Source organism: Oryx dammah, unplaced genomic scaffold, assembly GCF_014754425.2.
Source record: "Oryx dammah isolate SB20612 unplaced genomic scaffold, SCBI_Odam_1.1 HiC_scaffold_27, whole genome shotgun sequence".
NCBI classification, from domain to species: Eukaryota; Metazoa; Chordata; class Mammalia; order Artiodactyla; family Bovidae; genus Oryx; species Oryx dammah.
In genome coordinates this window covers 109519603-109539618 of record NW_024070211.1, presented here as the reverse complement: position 1 = coordinate 109539618, position 20016 = coordinate 109519603, and the positions used below count along the sequence as shown (strand labels likewise).

The 20016-nt window shown below is 35.7% G+C and overlaps 1 protein-coding gene across 6 annotated transcripts in view; it reads right to left on the bottom strand.

Annotated features, from left to right (window-relative positions):
- UBR3 (ubiquitin protein ligase E3 component n-recognin 3) overlaps window positions 1-20016 on the bottom strand; it is a 208485-nt gene that overhangs the window by 44749 nt on the left and 143720 nt on the right. For 4 of the 6 annotated variants that reach the window (XM_040229306.1, XM_040229307.1, XM_040229312.1 and 1 more), the window contains 4 exons: window positions 15733-15866; window positions 9545-9655; window positions 5140-5352; window positions 3152-3288 (listed from right to left, as the gene is read on the bottom strand). In XM_040229306.1, coding sequence (XP_040085240.1) covers window positions 3152-3288; window positions 5140-5352; window positions 9545-9655; window positions 15733-15866 — 595 coding nt within the window. The remainder of the gene's footprint in view (window positions 1-3151; window positions 3289-5139; window positions 5353-9544; window positions 9656-15732; window positions 15867-20016) is intronic. The other 2 variants (XM_040229308.1, XM_040229311.1) reach the window with 1 other exon arrangement.

The window sequence follows — 20016 nt, the reverse complement described above, 5'->3', positions numbered from 1 at the left end:
AGAACAATGAAATTTTTTAAATGCTTCCAATTAAAAATAAGTATTCACAATTTGGTGTTTTAGTAATCATTCTTTTTACTTCAAATATAATTACTTTATAAAGTTTAAACTTACAATGCAACCAATGTATAAAGCAAGGTGCATTCACTCTACTGAACAGTTTATCCACTCAAATCTTAAAGATATCTGTCCATCTACATTGCAGTTACTCATATATCACCTTCTTCCCATGTTTCTTACTATATACACGCTAAGGACTACTCACTAATAACTCTAAGCTAAATATAACTTTGGGTCCAAAATCTTTAGAAAAATCAATTACTCAAATAAGTGTGATTCATTGTTTCAATAAAGAAATAATTAATTGACACTGAAATGGAGAAAGCTTTCTTCCCCCAAATTAACTTTCCATAATCCATCTGAATGACTGGTAACTGTAACAAAATGCTTCTTAGAAATACATTAAAATTTGAATACAGTAATTTTAACTAATTTTAATGCAACAAAAAAAGACCATTCCAACAATTTCTTCTCTGCTGCCCTCAGAAAATCCTCCAATGCTTTACCATGCAAATAAAATTAAAAACAAAGAGAAACATATTGTCCTACCAAAAAAAAAAGCTTGAAAACAATTATTAAAAGAAAAAGCTTCACATGCTAGTTACCTACTAGAAATATTTTGTTTCTAAACATGAAAAACTTTAAGCTCCCCAAAGAGCAAACAAAATTACTTATATAGGTACAAGAAATTGAGTTCTGGGAAACTAGTGTTGTATCTCATTCAAATTACAAATGTCAAAAACACACACATTCACACTATACACTATACAATGACTATGCATTTAAGAATCACAACATTTCATTCAAAAGTTAACTGAAATTAATTTTATTTCTAAACATTTTTTTAAGCTATTTTAAATCTGCTAAATATTTCAATGCTTACCTTTTAGGCATAAAAATGATCATAATCTATAATCATAAGTATTTAATGAACCAAGATTATACACTAGGCAGAAGATAACTGCAAAGATCTAGTTTACTACCTTGAAAAAGTTACATCTTATTCAAACAGAATACAACATGCTTTGTTCCTTCAGTTCATGTTTTTGTTAATTTTTCAGTCACTTTGTTTTATGTGTTTCTTTTTAATGATTAAGTAAAACATAGAGAAGGTATGCAATCTCACTGTGAGTAAGGCCTGGGTAATTTTAACCAAAGGATAAAGTTTTTAAAGGTTATATACTTTCACTTTTGGAATCACTATATCATTGCTTTAGAGTTTATCAATAAGGATCAGAGAAGGAAGGGGAGATAGGAGTACATTTCTCTACATGCAGCCTTAGGAAACAACATTCGATATCTGTCCCTGCTTCTATATAAAAAAGAAAAACAAAAATAAGTTGATTCCAAAAGTTTCCCATTATCACAGTAAGCTTTCTACGTATTTCTATTAAAAATTATATAAATATATTCTATAAATACTTTATATATTTAAAACCAAGAAATAGGAATTCCAAAATTTCTACCAAATTAATTTAAATCAAATTATTTCATTTATCATAATATGGCAAAATTCCACATACAGATCATTCCCACTGAACCAGGATTTTAAGATCAGTCCTAATAAAATCAAAGGCATGAATACACAAGTAACATAAATATGTGTGTATGTTTATATACTGTATACATATATAGATATATAGAGAGCATAAAGTCTACATCCATCCCAATCTTCTACAACATTATTACCACAATATCACAGAGAAGTTTTACAAAACCTTGAAACATGGCAAAATTAAATTACATTCAATTTAGTTTTCACATAAAGTATACTTTATTGCAAGTATGCAACTGGTAACCCTTCAGAGACAAAATGTTAGATTAACTGTTATATCTCTCCTGAAAGCATTCAGGATAAATATTAACAACAGCTTAAGAATGGCAGACTAGAAAGTTACTTCCCAAACCATTAGATCCCTTTATATCAATCCCTGTCCAATATTTGCATTCTTAGACCAAAAACTAATGTTTCCTTATCTTGAAGTCTAACTCACTTGTTGCAATTTTCTTAAATCTGGTTCCATTTTCCCTAGATTCAAAAGAGTAGAGAGACCATTCACTCTTTCCTTCCCCTCTACTCAGGAATGGAGCAGAGAGAATGGCCATGATGAACTGCACATATACATGACTTATAGAAGCTGAACAAAGGGAAGCACAAAGAACAGTAACTGAAAGAACGCTATCCCTGAGTTCTAGTCCTACTCTACCACTAATCTGTTGCATGACTTCAAGCCATATTACTTCTCTAAATCTTACCTATTACAATATTACTTCAGCAAAATACCAAGTATGCTTCTAGAAACATTCAAGGGTTGACAATATCAGATCCAGCAGAATGTGCTTACAAGTTCCTAACTGTACTTGCTTCTCTCCCATTTTTTTTTTAATGTGTCTCTATTTCATTCAACTAAGTTTTCTAAAATTCCTAATTACTTTTTAGGTAGTGAACACCTACTCAGTCAATTAAGACTATTTCTACCTAATCTGAAAGATTAGAACTATTTACCTCCATTTCCTTGAGTCTCTGGTAGCTACTCATAGAGGTTTAGAACATGTCTGATCAAGAGATCAGGAAAAAGGAGTTCCTCTCCTCTATCTGACTTTCTAAACAACCTATAGTCTTCTAGAACATTACTAGATCTTTCACAAGCTTAAAACAAACCAAGTAAGTTCTTCTTACTGTTCTTACTTCTTTTTTTAGAAATTAAAAGTACTTAACATATTATAATTCTTCAGTTATTAGTATTATTGCTTTTTGACAGGACTTGAACAGTGATTTCTTAACAACATACTTCATATATAATACTCACATGCTTTGAGGTAGATATCTGTCCCCAAATGTGAATAGTATACTTTTCCTCACATAGTCTATGATGATTAATAACACTTAAACCAATATTTTATTAAAATAAAAACACCTAAGCAATGAAAACTGCACTTTTATAGCCTTCCAAGGAGGTTCTAAAACTAGCCATAATGTCAACCACATTGAAAATATGCAACCTTTCTTCATATAAATATGAATGACAAGACAATAAAATCAACTACTATTACTCAAGTAAATATAAAACTATATACTATATATACCTACCTAGCAACAGAATACATAAAAAGAAAATCATTATCTGGTGAGCCTGGAGTCTTGCTATAATCTCTATATTTCTTCTGAGTGGTATTTTTTATATCTTTCATTACAGATTCCATTTCTTTACTTAAGTTGGTTTCTGACTGTAAAAAAAAACACAAACATATATTAAAAGTTTATGTATATTCATTTTCTCTAATAATAGTCTAACACTACAGTGTTTATCATTTAAGCATACTATGAAATTAAGGTTTAAAATCAAAACAGATATATATTAGCTATCAGCTAAAAATATATTTAGTGTACCAAAATAAAACAGATCAAGAAATATTTTCTCTTATCTTAGAGACATCCTAATTTTATACTATTATTCAACCACAGAACAGAAAGCAAAGAACTAAAGAGCCTCTTGATGAAAGTGAAAGAAGAGAGTGAAAAAGCTGGCTTAAAGCTCAATGTTCAGAAAACTAAGATCATGGCATCTGGTCCCATCACTTCATGGCAAACAGATTGGGAAACAGTGACTGACTTTATTTTGGGGGGCTCCAAAATCACTGCAGATGGTGAACGCAGCCATGAAATTAAAAGATGCTTACTTCTTGAGAGAAAAGTTATGACCAAACTAGACAGCTTATTAAAAAGCACAGACATTACTTTGCCAACAAAGGTCCATCTAGTCAAACCTATGGTTTTTCCAGTAGTCATGTATGGATGTGACAGTTGGACTATAAAGAAAGCTGAGTGCTGAAGAATTGATGCTTTTGAACTGTGGTGTTGGAGAAGACTCTTGAGAGTCCCTTGGACTGCTAGGAGATTCAACCAGCACATCCTAAAAGAAATCAGTCCTGAATATTCATTGGAAGGACTGATGCTGAAATGCCAATCCTTTGGCCACCTGATGCAAAGAGCTGACTCATTTGAAAAGACCTGGATGCTGGGAAAGATTGAAAGTGAGAGGAGAAGGGGATGACAGAGGATGAGATGGTTGGATGGCATCACCAACTCAATGGACATAAGTTTGAGTAAACTCCGGGAGCTGGTGAAGGACAGGAGGCCTGGTGTGCTGCAGTCTATGGGGTCGCAGAGTCGGACACAACTGAGCAACTGAACTGAACTGAACCACAGAACAGTTCCCATGCTTATAAAAAATCTTTCATTTAAACACATTTTTTTCAGAACTATTACTAATGTGCCTCTTACTTCAAGCATATTTTAAACACATAAAAATTTGGATTTGCAAAAGAAAAAACCACACAGACACAAATCATAGTCTTCAATTGAGAAAAAGGAGTAGCTCTGAAATACGAATTTGTTTAAAAAATCACATAATCATAGGTTTCACTAATTTACTGCATTTACTGTGCATAGCTCTCACTTCTCTCAGGTATCACAACATAAATCTGTGATAAAAGTGAAATATTCGAGAATTTAAATCAAAAAAATAAATCCTACTGGAAGAGATAAAAGATGAGTTCACTCATACCAAATTCCACAGTAAAATAGACTGACTCATGGTAGATGCTTCGATCATATACACAATATTTGACCTCTCTAATACACAGAAATAAGTATGTAAATCTATACTTACACACAAAGTGTGTGTGTGTGTGTGTGTGTGTGTGTATCACCTTAATTCTAATATACCTAATGGGCATATTTTTAAAAGATAAGCTTGTGCTTTACATTGAAAGATATATATATAAGGTTTAACTTCATTTTTAAATATTTCAACATAACCATATCTAAGCTTATAGAATTTCATGATCTGGAAGGCATATACTAAAATTATAACAACTGATATTAAGGAAAAGTATGGCCTTTAGCAATCATTTGTTCTATTACTCTCATTTTTGTTTTTAATAACCACCAATGGAAAAGAAAAACCTCTAAAAGCAATTTCTACTAAATGTATAAAGGTCCAGAGTAACTTAGAAATGGAACAAAAATTAAAGCTGAAAAGCAGAGCTAAGTTAAGCAGGATATTTCTGCCTTACACTGATGCTTACTGGGAAAGCTCCCGGACGTCCTTGCAGCTCCTCCACTTCCTTTATGAGATCTTGTATGCTTTTGTTACTAGGACGCTGCCAAAGGTTGTTTTCAACATTGCTTCCAGGATAACAAGGAAGAACACTGTTAGCAAACTGCCTACAGAGAGGACATGTGAATTCTCCTTTGTCCACTGAGAAGCCCTGAAGAACCTGGTCATTCTAAAAGATGAAACAAACATACAGTTATATGATGCATACTTTTACAGAAAACAAAATTAACATCTCTATATTTTAGAGTAAATAAATAAACCATACAAAAAAGATCTCTACTGCATGTCATAAAAACAAAGACACTTAACTCTTGAGCTTATCAAATCACTTCTTCCAATCATAGCAATCATGCAACACTTGCCATCACCAACAAACTGCTTAAGTATCCTACTTTTCTCTCAGGAGGAAACATTCAAATAATGATGCAATCAATGTGAAATGTGAATTTAAGATAAAGAATAACTCAAAAGCAGGTCACATTAAAGTGAATCACCTTCCACTTACACCATGCTCTGTTTTCATCATCTATAAGTGACTACTGGAAAGATTATCCCAGTGCTCATGTCACTGGAGGCAGAATAGATAAGCTTTTGAGAGTATCTAAGCCTAAAAATGCCAGGCTGGATGAAGCACAAGCTAGAATCAAGATTGCTGGGAGAAATATAAATAAACTCAGATATGCAAATGACACCACCCTTATGGCAGAAAGTGAAGAAGAACTAAAGAGCCTCTTGATGAAAGTGAAAGAGGACAGTGAAAAAGCTGGCTTAAAGCTCAACACTCAGAAAACTAAGATCATGGCATCCAGTCCTATCACTTCATGGCAAATAGATGGGAAACAACAGAAACAGTAACAGACTTTTATTTTGGGGGCTCCAAAATCACTGCAGATGGTGACCATAGCCATGAAATTAAAAGATGCCTGCTCCTTGGAAGAAAAGCTATGATCAACCTAGACAGCATATTAAAAAGCAGAGACATTACTTTGCCAACAAAGGTCCATCTAGTCAAACCTATGGTTTTCCCAGTAGTCATGTATGGATGTGAGAGTTGAACCATAAGACTGAGTGCCAAAGAACTGATGTTTTTGAACTGTGGTGTTGAAGAAGACTCTTGAGAGTCCCTTGAACTGCAAGAAGATCAAACCAGTCAATCCTAAGGAAATCAGTCCTGAATATTCATTGGAAGGACTGATGCTGAAGCTCCAGTACTTGGGCCACCTGATGCAAAGAACTGACTCATTTGAAAAAGACCCTGATGCTGGGAAAGATTGAAGGTGGGAGGAGAAAGGGACAACAGAGGATGAGATGGTTGGATGGCATCACCAACTTGATAGACATGAGCCTGAGCAGGCTTCAGGAGTTGGTGATGGACGGGGAAGCCAGACGTGCTGCAGTCCATGGGGCTGCAAAGAGTCAGATACAACTGAGCAACTGAACTGACTAAAGTCTAAAAAAAAAATGTGATACACCTTCTAACATTTCTAACAGTTGAACAAAACTGACTGGACTTGATGCATTAGGTTTATTTAGGTTTAACAGGTAGGGAAAAGATTTAGTTAAAATACTCAGAAAAGTGATAAGGAGGGGAATTAATTCAGCATCCCTTCAGATGTTTCTGATAGGAGGGGGAAGAAAAATTAGTTGAAACAAAGGTACATAATGCAAATATGCCTAGGAGGAAACTCTTGCTCATGAGATTACAACATATGCTAGCCAACCAGAGTTTAAGGAAGGAATCCAGGCTGCTGCATTTGTTTCCTTCTTTTGCCTGACACCACCCTCATCTATTCTGCTGTTTTAGGCCGTTGCTATTGTGTAGTTCTAACCACTATGTTATTCTTTTTTCCAGTAGTCTCTCTTGTTTTGCCACTAACCTAACAATTTAATCTGAAAATGTTTTTAATGTACTAAAATAAATGCATGAATGCTACAGTATAAACATTATTACTAACAAGACAAAAATAATGAGAAAAAAGTATACAAAAAAGAAAAAAATGAATTTATTTGCCCACTGTTACAAAGATATTTGGGCTTCCCTGGTAGCTAAACTGGTAGAAGAATCTGCCTGCAATACAGGAGACCCCAGTTTGATTCCTGGGTTGGGAAGAACACCTGGAGAAGGGATAGGCTACCCACTCCAGTATTCTGGCCTGGAGAATTCCGTGACTGTACAGTCCATGGGGTCACAATGAGTTGGACACGACTGAAAGACTTTCACAAAGATAGTTAATGACAATGTCCAAATGAACTTAGGTTTCCCAACTCTTTAACATATTATTCATTCCACCGTATCTTGGATCTCAAATACTTTGGTCAAAGAACTGAATTCTACCTTTTTTACTTTGTGACATTCATTTCTTCAAGACCTTAAAAATCTAACACTATGTCTTTTTAAATCCAATTCTAGAAACACATACTAAATTGCTATCATGTGTCAAATGCTGTACTATGTTACTGCAAAAAGAGTTAAGAGACATCTTCATTTAAGGTACTGACAATTTAAAAGCAAATAGAAACAACAACAGTGTGATAAATCCAACAAACAAGGCTTCCCAGAGAAGGAGACTTGTGAGGTGAGTTTTAAAGATACACAAGAGTGTACTAAAAGGTTTGGGACAAGGGTACTAGTAATTGAAGGACATTCTTTGACAAGCTTCTCTGTAGCTATAATTTTTTAAACTGCTAGGTCTTCATCCTAGTCTCGAGTGAAACTAGGTTTCTTCCTAAAGCACCCCCAGAAGCCCTCTCAAAAAGGCACTGCTCATTTTCTCACATCCCTCAAATACCGGTATCCTTCTCACCTCCAGTGCTGGCTCAAGATCATTATTCTTGCATTCCCTGTGTGGCTCAGGTCATTTAAAGAGATCACCCCTTTTCCTTCCTTTTTACTGTCATTCATTGCCCTTAATATCCAAAGACTTCAGTAACTAGATTAGTGTTCTTCATCACTCCAACTTTTGCCATCCTCTTATACAATTTCAGTGTGCATGTAGACAACCAATCTTACATAGTTTCACAACCTCATCAGCTACTTGACGTCAGCAACTCCAATGGCTTCAACCTCTACTCTATCCTAGCACCTGTTACCATGACACATCCTTACCTTGTAAGGACAAAGAACTGTCCATATCAGAAAATAGTAAATTCAAACACCTTACATTTTGACTGTCAACTCCTATCTCTTTTAGTCCCTCCCTTTTCCCTTAGTTTATATGGCCTTTCCTATCCTACCACACACCATGATCTATCATTTTAAAAATTCTCAAGTTAGGAAGAAACAGACTCTGATGAGGGGAAAGGCATCTTGGGATTTAGACAAAGAGTCTGGGATAGAGGAGGCAAAGGTTTGGAATAGTTGCTAAGGAGACTAGGAGAGGGAATTGATCAAAGACAGGTAAATTAATTGATAAGTAATATCCACAGTCCATGACCCCAACTGAGCCACTATTTTAAGAAATCACAGATGTGTATATGTTCTAGTCTGCTTAGTTTTACAATTTTTCCAACAGTGCCAGCTACCTGGGTATGAAGTCAAAGGAGGTGTATTAAATGACTAGTGTTAACAGCACAATGGACATAGTACAAGAAAATGAGGTGAGGAAAGTGCTAGTGTACTAGGCAAATGCAAAGGGCGAAAAGAATAGATGCTTTGAAATTGTGGTACTGGAGAAGACTCTTGCAAGTCCCCTGGACTGCAAAGAGATCAAACCAAGTCAATCCTAAAGGAAATCAACTCTGAATATTCATGGGAAGGACTGATGCTGAAGCTGAAGCTCCAGTATTTTGGCCACTTGATGTGAAGAGAGCCCTCCCCTCACTGGAAAAGACTGTGATGCTGGGAAAGACTGAAAGCATAAGGAAAAGAGAGCAGCAGAGGATGAGGTGGTTAAATAGTATCACCAACTCAGTAGACATGAATCTGAGCAAACTCCGGGAGATAGTGAAGGACAGGAAAGGACTGGGTAGGATGCAGTACATGGGGTCTCAAAGAGCTGGACACAGCTTAGCAACTGAACAACAAAGGACTAGAGATGTTGAGGTCAGAAGCAAAACACACTAATAAGAGTAAAGAGAGAGACTTTGACAAGTGCTCTATCATAATGGTATGGTAGTATATTAAAGCTTACTCCTTTAGAGCTAAAGTAGCAAAATCTAAAACTACAGTCATGGAAGTCAGTTGCCAATGTGAAGTAAAAAAATGAAATCCCTAAAGTTGAAGAGGTCAAGGAACTGTGAAGCTGAATAGTTCAAATGGCAATCACAATCACCCAAGATGAATTAGGATATATAAGCTGTACAAAATATTTAATACCTTGAAAGACCAAACATCTTTATTGAACATGTTTCAATCAACTTACCCGTAATGATTCCATATAAGATTTATGGCAATCGATATGTAATGTGTGGCCACAGGTTTGTACATAAACACCTCCTTCCCAGCCAACTGATACTGCCAAGAGACAAGAACTCTTAAAAAAAAAAAAGACAAAATATAATTAATTTGAAAGAAAAAGAAACATACCTAAACAAATCTACATAAACCTCTCAATCATTTAATATTGTTATACCCATGTGGGCTTTGTATTTCTGTGATACAAAGGAACACCTGACTTGATAACCCTGAGGCAGTATCTTTAAATCTGGAAGATAATTTTAGCTTCCAAATAATTATACTTGTAATAAAAGAGAAAAATTGTGAATTAGCCTTTTTCTACCTCATAAAATATAATAAAGTATACTGCTACTGATTATTTTACCTGTTCTACATGGTACTGCATTTCTCTGTGACATCTAATCTTAACATCTGCCTTCTTCAAATGCCTACTTACCTCTTGTTTCCTTAATGCCACTCTCTTTTGGTTTCTCTCCTGTCTCTTTAACCATTTGGTTTAAGCCTCCTTTTAAGACTTTTTTTTTCCTTCATCTGCCCCTTCAATATTTAAATTCCTCAAGGTTCAATTCTTAATGCTTTTTTCTTATTAAAACTATTCTCCCTGAGTGAACTTAATCAGTATATTCAACTATTCTTCAAGCTGGGTCTCTTGCCTGCATGCCAGATACAAATACTCAGTTGGCAACCAGAAATCTCCAATTTGACTTCCCTTTCACTTTTCACTTTCATGCATTGGAGAAGGAAATGGCAACCCACTCCAGTGTTCTTGCCTGGAGAATCCCAGGGATGGGGGAACCTGGTGGGCTGCGGTCTATGGGGTCACACAGAGTTGAACACGACTGAAGCGACTTAGCAGCAGCAGCAGATAAAATAAAACTAATGTGTCAAAAATGTTCATTTTCTCTATGAATCTTTCCCTTCCTCTTGGCTTAAAAACTCTACATCTGTTTAGTCACCCAATCAGAAAGCTACAAGTTATTTACATCACACCCTTTCCTTCACACCACAGAATTAGTTCCCAAACTATATGAAATCTATCTCCTATATAATTCATGATTTTGGCCTCTCTCTCTTTATTCCCACTGTAACATTCAAGCCTATGTGATCTGTTTTGGGGGAGAGAATTCTTAAATAAATTTTCTTAACTCCATGATGCATCCTGCACACATCTTTCTGAAGTACAAATCTGCTCATGAGAATTTAAAAAGTGCCTAAACATCTACATGGGTCTAATATAATAAACAATAGAAAAAGGAACCCAGATTATATAAGCAAACTACATACCCTTTGGAAATGCGTTTTGAAAGTTAATTGCTTTCATCTTCTCTTTAAACTTCTTCTCTGCTAATTCCTTCTTTTCAACCTATAAACAGTCTAGACTTTTCCTCCTAAAGTAAGTTTCTTTAAATTTTCATTTGGCCTCTGCCAAACAGCATTTCAGCCTGACCTTGAGTTTACCCTTGACTAGACATAAAGTCAAAGTGAAAATCATTATATTTTATGAGGTAAAGTCAAAGTTAAAATCATTCAGTCGTGTCCAGCTCTCTGCGACCCCATGGACTATAGACTGCCAGGCTCCTCTGTCCATGGAATTCTCCAGGCCAGAATACTGAGTGGGTAGCCATTCCCTTTTCCAGAGGATTTTCCTGACCCAGGGATTGCAGGTGGATTTTTTACCATCTGAGCCACCAGGGAAGCCCTCTAGAGTCTACAGCAAATAGATGGCCAAGTCAGGGCAATATCAGGTACGAGGTCTAACATGAGTGACAGCACATGATGAAAAATTTGAGAGCCATCAAAACAGAGCAAACTATTAACTTTTACTTTTATGTTGGAAAATAGCCTATTAGATGACCAAACCATCTTAAATAACAGTAAACAGAATTCTAATATTAACTCAAGACTCTTCATGAGCTTCTGAAAGTTAAAAGCATCACACAGTATAAAATGCCTTTCTAGCTGATTCGAAGACAGCACAAATCAAATTCTCACAGCAGGCGAGCTGGTTTCTACTGTTACCTATCAGAAAAACAACAGGAGACCTGCTCATCTCTGGTTTATGTTTTGGAGCCACTTTACGTAGAAGCAGATTTGGGTATTAGATCACTTTAGAATGGTTGGTAGGCAGCAAATAAGCTATTCTCTTTGACAATGTACTGTAAAATATAATTAATCTTTCCTTTTAATACGTAAGTTGTTAGTTTTAAAACTGAAAATAGTATGTCATTTGTCTATGTAACTGTTAGATGTCTTTTTTTAATCTGCTAGAGTCAAAAAAAGCAAGAGATCATTTACTAATAAGAGACCTACATTTCAGAAAGACCTATATTCAATAATGTGCCCACCTCTGTACTGTTTAACACTGAACCTTCACCTCAATATTTATTAAAAACTTTTTCCAGAAAAACATCTATTTCTGCTTTATTGACTATGCCAAAGCCTTTGACTGTGTGGATCACAATAAACTGTGGAAAATTCTGAGAGAGATGGGAATACCAGATCACCTGACCTGCCTCTTGAGAAATCTGTATGCAGGTCAGGAAGCAACAGACATGAACTGGACATGGAACAACAGACTGGTTCCAAATAGGAAAAGGACTACGTCAAGGCTGTATATTGTCACCCTGCTTATTTAACTTCTATGCAGAGTACATCATGAGAAACGCTGGGCTGGAAGAAACACAAGCTGGAATCAAGATTGTTGGGAGAAATATCAATAACCTCAGATATGCAGATGACACCACCCTTATGGGAGAAAGTGAAGAGGAACTAAAAAGCCACTTGATTAAAGTGAAAGTGGAGAGTGAAAAAGTTGGCTTAAAGCTCAACATTCAGAAAACGAAGATCATGGCATCTGGTCCCATCACTTCATGGGAAATAGATGGGGAAACAGTGGAAACAGTGTCAGACTTTATTTTGGGGGGCTCCAAAATCACTGCAGATGGTGACTGCAGCCATGAAATTAAAAAACGCTTACTCCTTGGAAGAAAGGTTATGACCAACCTAGATAGCATACTGAAAAGCAGAGACATTACTTTGCCGACAAAAGTATGTCTAGTCAAGGCTATGGTTTTTCCAGTGGTCATGTATGGATGTAAGAGCTGGACTGTGAAGAAAGCTGAGTGCCAAAGAATTGATGCTTTTGAACTGTGGTGTTGGAGAAGACTCTTGAGAGTCCCTTGGACTGCAAGGAGATCCAACCAGTCCAATCTGAAGGAGATCAGCCCTGGGTGTTCTCTGGAAGGACTGATGCTAAAGCTGAAACTCCAGTACTTTGGCCACCTCATGTGAAGAGTTGACTCATTGGAAAAGACTCTGATGCTGGAGGGATTGGGGGCAGGAGGAGAAGGGGATGACAGGATGAGATGGCTGGATGGCATCACCGACTCGATGGACATGAGTCTGAGTGAACTCTGGTGATGGACAGGGAGGCCTGGCGTGCTGCAATTAATGGGGTCGCAAAGAGTCGGACACGACTGAGTGACTGAACTAAACTGAACTGATGCAGTAAGCAGTCTTATTTCTTTTAATAAAAAGGGACTGACACCTGACCAGGAGCACTCAGTTAAAAGTGGTAAAGCCCAAGTTCAACGCAGATCTATCTGACTCCAAAGCTCAGGTTCCCTCCTTCCCTATTTATATATGAGTGTCATAGCTCTCATATATAACACTTCCAACTTCACTAGTAAACACACTCTCTTATATGACTGAAATTCTACAGGTCAACTTTACAAAAAAGTATGCATTTGATATGAAGAGAGCAGAATTTATGCAGTTTAATTCTATATTCAGTAACAGTGTCTACTGATAACAACTCTTCTTCTCTATGTGGTCTGGCTACAAAACTGAAATCCAGTAAGCATCCACAATACCCAAGCATGTGTTAGATGCCCTGGAGAAGGGAATGGTAACCCACTCCAGTATTCCTGCCTGGAGAATTCCATGGACAGAGGAGCCTGGCGGGCTACATAGTCCATGGGGTCACAAAGCATTGGACACGACTGAGCGACTTCCACACCTTCACACCTGTTGTTGTTTAGTCACTAAGTCACATACGATTCTCTTATGACCCCATGGACTGTAGCCCTTCAGGCTCCTCTGTCTATGGGATTTCCCAGGCAAGAATACTGGAGTGGGTTGCCATTTCTTTCTCCAGGGGATCTTTCTGACCCAGGGATTAAACCCACATCTCCTGCATTGACAGGAGGATTCTTTATCACTGAGCCACCTGGGAAGCCCTGAAGGGACTATAAAACCAATGGAAAAAAATGGCCGTAGACCTCCAGAGGTCCAGGGAACACACTATTTATAAGTAAAATAGCCATTATGAAGTACACAAAAGTACTTATGAAGAAATAAAACCTCACAAGCACTCACGAAAACAAAACAGATTCAATCCTGTTCAACTATCAGTTCACAGCTTTTTCAAAAAAAAAAGTTGTTTTTTTTTTTCTTAGAAATGAATAGCTATTCTGACTGCAAGAAGAGATATGCTACTTTTTCTCGCCTTTATTAGATCTCCCCTTCCCTCAAATTATTATGACCTTAGGTTTGAGTTATATTTTGACTAAGTTATTTTTATTTTCTATTTGGCCTTAGGATCCATCTTTACTCATTTACTCTAAAGTGATTCAAAATGCTGACATTAAAACCAGGATTACATCAGGAAAAAAAAAACCTAAATAAAGTTGGCACTAAATTTCTGTAAAAGTAGAATTCAGCACAATTTTCTCCAAAATGAAGATATTAATTGGTCTCTAATTAGTAAAGCTATATACATATATACACATGCTGCAGAAAACCTGAAGAAACAATAAAGAACAAGTATGAAAGTGTGTCTGTGTATACATATATGTGTGCATGTATATATACAAAGACTTATTTCCAAATAATGTTTCATTTTAAAGTCTCTGAAAATATATAGAAGTATTATCCTCATTACCTAACCCAAACTGCTTAATAAGGCCTAACAAGCCCTCCTAAATAGGTAACTTGAAAATTAAAAATACCACTTTACCTTTATACTGACCTTTATAAATGTAAAATGATCTTTTGGGTTACTGCATGAAAGACCATTATGGGCCCTATTTTACAGATGAGGTCACTGAGAGAGTGTTTGGTCAAGCTCACATTGCTAAGAAATGGCAGAATCAGAACACCAAGCCCCAGTTTTCCTCATCTGAAATTCTTTCTACTCTACATAACACCTCCCTATCTAGAGTTACCATCTCCTCCAAAATCCACTGGAAACATACTTTGAATCCAGACTACTGAACCACACTCTACTCTGACTCTTACCACATTAGATCAGTTACTGTTTATTCTATATAAGTATTCTGTCTGCCACATATCCTACTAGCTGCTTCCATTTAATTTATTACATCATGTACATCAAGAAATCATATTTGGAAATCTACTAATATACATTTTTATATATGTGTGTGTGTGTATATAACTAAATATAATGCTTCATTTTATATTTTAAGTATTTTAAGTTATTAACTCAAAATACAGCAGAGTCAAATAACAACAGGTGAAAGGAATCCCCATTTGATAACCCCTCAGGAAATTTAAAAAACAGTATCAAAATTTTACAAAGAAGTTAACAATGTTGCTGCTACTAAATAAACTGAGTTGATCTAAGTCTTATGAATACCTGAGAGCTGGAGCCAACAAAGTACAAAGATCCAGGGGAAAAAAATCTACCAAGTTCACAGCAAGAAATCATAGAAGCCATGATAAATCTGCCCCTACTTTACATATCAAAGCATCATGAGACTTTATTGTGTATCTTTAAATGAAAAAGACAGAAGCAAAAATCTTCATAAAACTTAAGTGCCACATCTAAAAGTTTTTATAATGTATAAAATAATAAAGTGCATAAAATGATAATATAAACTTATCATTCCACTGAACTGAATTTGTATATCTTATAATAAACAAGATTTAAAACAAAGGCATAATATTTGAAACCTGAAATTTTTACGTGTTAACTGACTTCTATTTATTACTATACACATACTAATTTTTTGCTAATAACCTTCCAAATTCCAAGTCAGAAAGACATTTGGTTGAAGAAAAATATAAAACTTTGGAGAGAAATATCCATCAATTTTACAGACAAAAATACGATTTAATAAAAAGAATACTTACATCCTTAAAATAACGTTGTAATAATGAAAGCCTCACATCATGAACTGCTGCACATGTATCCCAGGGGTATATCTGCTCCTCTTCAGAGATAGGCAACTTTTTTGGCTCAATGTTGTCACGACACTGCCCCAAAACTATATTAACAACAGAGATAAGAACCCATTAAAAAAACTAACGTGGACTTTTATTCACCAAGAAAAGCGGAGTTAGTTACCATAGGCTTCTTAATTTTTCACTATTACAATATTTTTAAAGACCTAAAAAAAGTGATATCCTAATTTTCTTCTACAGAGTAAATAAACTTTTCATATGTGAATGTTTATTTTTTAAAATAACATCAGAGTTGGCAAGAAGGGCAAAGTAAGCCTGGAATTGTGTGTAAAGAGCAAAGAGGTATTCAAGCACTGAGCGGGGGCCTAAAGGAATTCTGACTAGCCAAATTCAAGAATAATGACAAAAACAGGTAACACGTTAACTGATTCAGGCAGGGAACATGAAGTAAAAGGGTATAATGTTAGACTCTCAGAATACCAACCAAGTGATTAAACTTGGTTAACATCACCAATAATGGAACAAACTATCACTATGAGTCTCTTGATGTGATGCAATGGGAAGGAACAGCATCATAATACTACCACTGCCAAAAATGTTTACCTTTAATCTAATAACAGGGAAAGCGAAAGTGAGAGTCACTCAGTCACGTCTGACTCTTTGCAACCACATGGACTATACAATCCATGGAATTCTCCAGGCAAGAATACTGGAGTGGATGATAGCCGTTCCCTTCTCCAGGGGATCTCCCCAACCCAGGGATGGAACCCAGGTCTCCCGCACTGCATGCAGATTCTTTACCAGTTAAGCCACAAGAGAAGCCCAATAACAGGGAAACAATCACATAAATCCAGAAAAAGAGACAGTCTACAGAATAGACTTGAACTCTTCAAAATTTTTTTAAATGCCTGGAGAAACTGTTTCGGATTAAAGGAAACTAAAAAGAAATGATAACTAACTGCAACACATGATCTTCACTTGGCTCTTGGAACAAGAAAAATAAATATCTGGTATATAAAATATTATTGGGAGACTTTGAACACAGAATATTTGATTTTATTCTTATTAAATTTATTCAGTATGATTGGTACTGAGGTTGTATAAAAGAATATCTTTATTCTTAGGTGATACATCCTGAAGTATTTAGGGATAAAAATGTCCATGTGTGTGCGTCTGTGTATAGAAAAGTATGGGAAAGAAAACATAAACATGGAAATATGCTAGCAGTGAGTACAGGTGAAGGCTTTTCAACTTTTCTGTAGATGTAAAAGTTGGTCAAAATGAAAAGTTGGGAAAAGAGGTATTTTTATAATTGTAAAACACATACCACACAAAAAGGAAGGGGGGTGGCTATAAGCATAAAGTGCCACACATTACTCTAAGACTCAATAAGTCATTCTTAGAGAAGGAAATATCAGGCACAGAGCTGTGGGCCCCAAGTTCTGGGGAGATTTATAACAGCAGCAGCAGCAGAAAGAATAGACAAAAGCAAGTAGATGAAAGAAACTAAAATATAATTAGCCATGATGTGCAATCCTCTTAAAAAACTGCCAAACTTGGTTAGCTAGAATTTTGTTAAAGACTTTTACATCTTTATTCATAAGGGATACAGGTCTATCATTTTCTTTTCTTTTGAAATCCTTATCTGGCTTTGGTATCAAGGTAGTGCTGACCTCAGAGAATGAGTTAAGAAGTGTTCCCTTCTCTCTCTTCATTTTTTTTCTCTTCTGGACAAATCTAAGGAGGAATAGTCTTAATTCTTTAAATGGCAGAAGACCAAAACAGACATTTATTCAAAGACAGGCCAACAGGCACATGAAAAGATGCTCAAGATCCCTAACTATTAGAGAAATGCAAATCAAAACTGCAGTGAGGTACCATCTCAAACCAGTCAGAATGGCCATCATTAAAAAGTCTACAAATAACAAATGCTGGAAAGGGTGTGGAGAAAAGGGGACTCTCCTACAAGGTTGGTGGTATAGTGCTACATATAATATTGGTATACTGCTATACACAGTATAGTTATACTGCTATAACCACTGTGGAAAACATTATGAAGGTCCTCAGAAAACTGAAAGTAGAATTAGAATATGATCCAGCAATCCCACTCCTGGGCATATACCCAGACGAAACTATCATTCAAAAAGATACATGCACCCCTGTGTTCACAGCAGCAGTGTTCACAACAGCCAAGATGTGGGAGCAACCTACATGTTCATCGCCAGAGGAATGGATAATAAGATGTGGTACATATATACAAAGGAATACTACTCAGTCATAAAAAAGAACAAAATAATGCCACTTACAGCAACACGGATGCAATCAGAGATTATTATACTAAGTAAAGCGTGTCAAAAAGACAAATACCATGTGATATCACTTATATGTGGAATGTAAAACATGACACAAATGAGCCTATCTATGAAAGAGAAATGGAACAGACTGGTGGGTGCCAAGGGAGAGAGCTGAAGGAGGGCTGCAGTGGGAGGCTGGGGTTGGCAGATACGAGCTTCATATATAGAATGGATAACAACAAGGTCTGACCGCACAGCACAAAGAACTATATATTCAATATCCCATGGTAAATCATAACAGAAAGAATATTTTTTAAAAAAGAATGTGTGTATATATGTGTGTGTATGTGTGTGTGCATGTGTGTATAACTGAACCATTTTGCTGTATAGCAGAAATTAACATAACATTGTAAATCAACTATACTTCAATTAAAGATACTAATAAAAAAATGTTCAATTTCAAATGACCCAATTTCTTCAAATAGCAAAGTACATTTGGGGTGTGTGTGGTGGTGGTGGGGGAGCGGAATGACAGGCACAGGAAAAGATAAGAAGGGACTCTATTCACTAAAAGACTATAAGGAGTCTCTACAACTATAAATAAATAAATAAAATAAATAAGAAACAATTGGGGAATTTTGAATTCTGACTAGATAGTTGATGATATTGAGGAATTAAGTAATTCAGGAGTGACTGTGGTTTTAACAAAATGAGTCTTTTTTATTCAGCAGATATGGTGAAATATTTATAGATGAAATAAAATGATGTCTGGAATCTGCTTCCAAATAATTCTAGGAGGAAAAATTAGTCACAAGTTAATCACTGTTAGAGATTGATGGGGACATTAGAAATTGATGGGGACATGGAGGTACATTTTACTAGTCTCTTTACATCACCACACAGTTAAAATTTTCCATATTCAAAGATGAGAGAAGAGACAAAATAAATAAAGAATTCAGAAGTAAAGAAAAAGTAAAGAGGGGTAAAAGGTGAGAGGATCTCAGAGGGTGGTGAGGCTCAGAAAGAAAGGAAACAGCCAGAGATTTTCCCTGCTACAATTCCTAGTTAAAATCACTCTTGAGATTTAATAGCTTTTAATACTAGTTTCTTATATTTTTCCTCCTATCTTGAAATGACAAAAGAGCTCTGGAATGGTGGAATTATCTAATATTAACTAGTTTAGTGTAAAAAATTGCTAAAAGGGAATTAAATGAAGTAACAACTCAAAGCAACTTCAAAAATATAAAACAATGAACAGATAACAGTCCAAAATAATAACATAAGCTTCATTGGGGCAGAGATAATATTTTGTTTTGCTTCTTACTGTAATAGCGATGATCAATAAATACATGTGAAATGAATGAATGAATAAAAGAAAACATACAGTACTTGGTGAAGAAGTTATATAGAGGGACAAGTAAGTGGCAACAACCTAATAAACTGAATTCCTTAAAATGGTAGAAAAAGATAAGCAGCTGTGAAATTAGTCAGTACTCCAACACATTTCCTTTTAATTATAATAGGCATTTCTCATCTAGACGGCTCTATTGTCCTATTCAGTGAGGGTTTCACAGATCAATTTCATATTTAAACACGAGTAATAAGACAAAAAAACTAATCTACCAGGCACCATATTAGACCCTTTTACCTATATTACATTACTTAACCAACATGACAATCCTCAAAAGTCACTATTACCTCTATATTTAAAAGAAAGCAACAAACTTGGCCAGATTAAGTCAAACAGTAGATGTTTTTTTGGAACTCTCTTGCTTTTTCCATGATCCAGCGGATATTGGCAATTTGATCTCTGGTTCCTCTGCCTTTTCTAAAACCAGCTTGAACATCTGGAAGTTCACTGTTCACCTACTGCTAAAGCCTGGCTTGGAGAATTTTGAGCATTACTTTGCTAGCATGTGAGCTGAGTGCAACTGTGCGG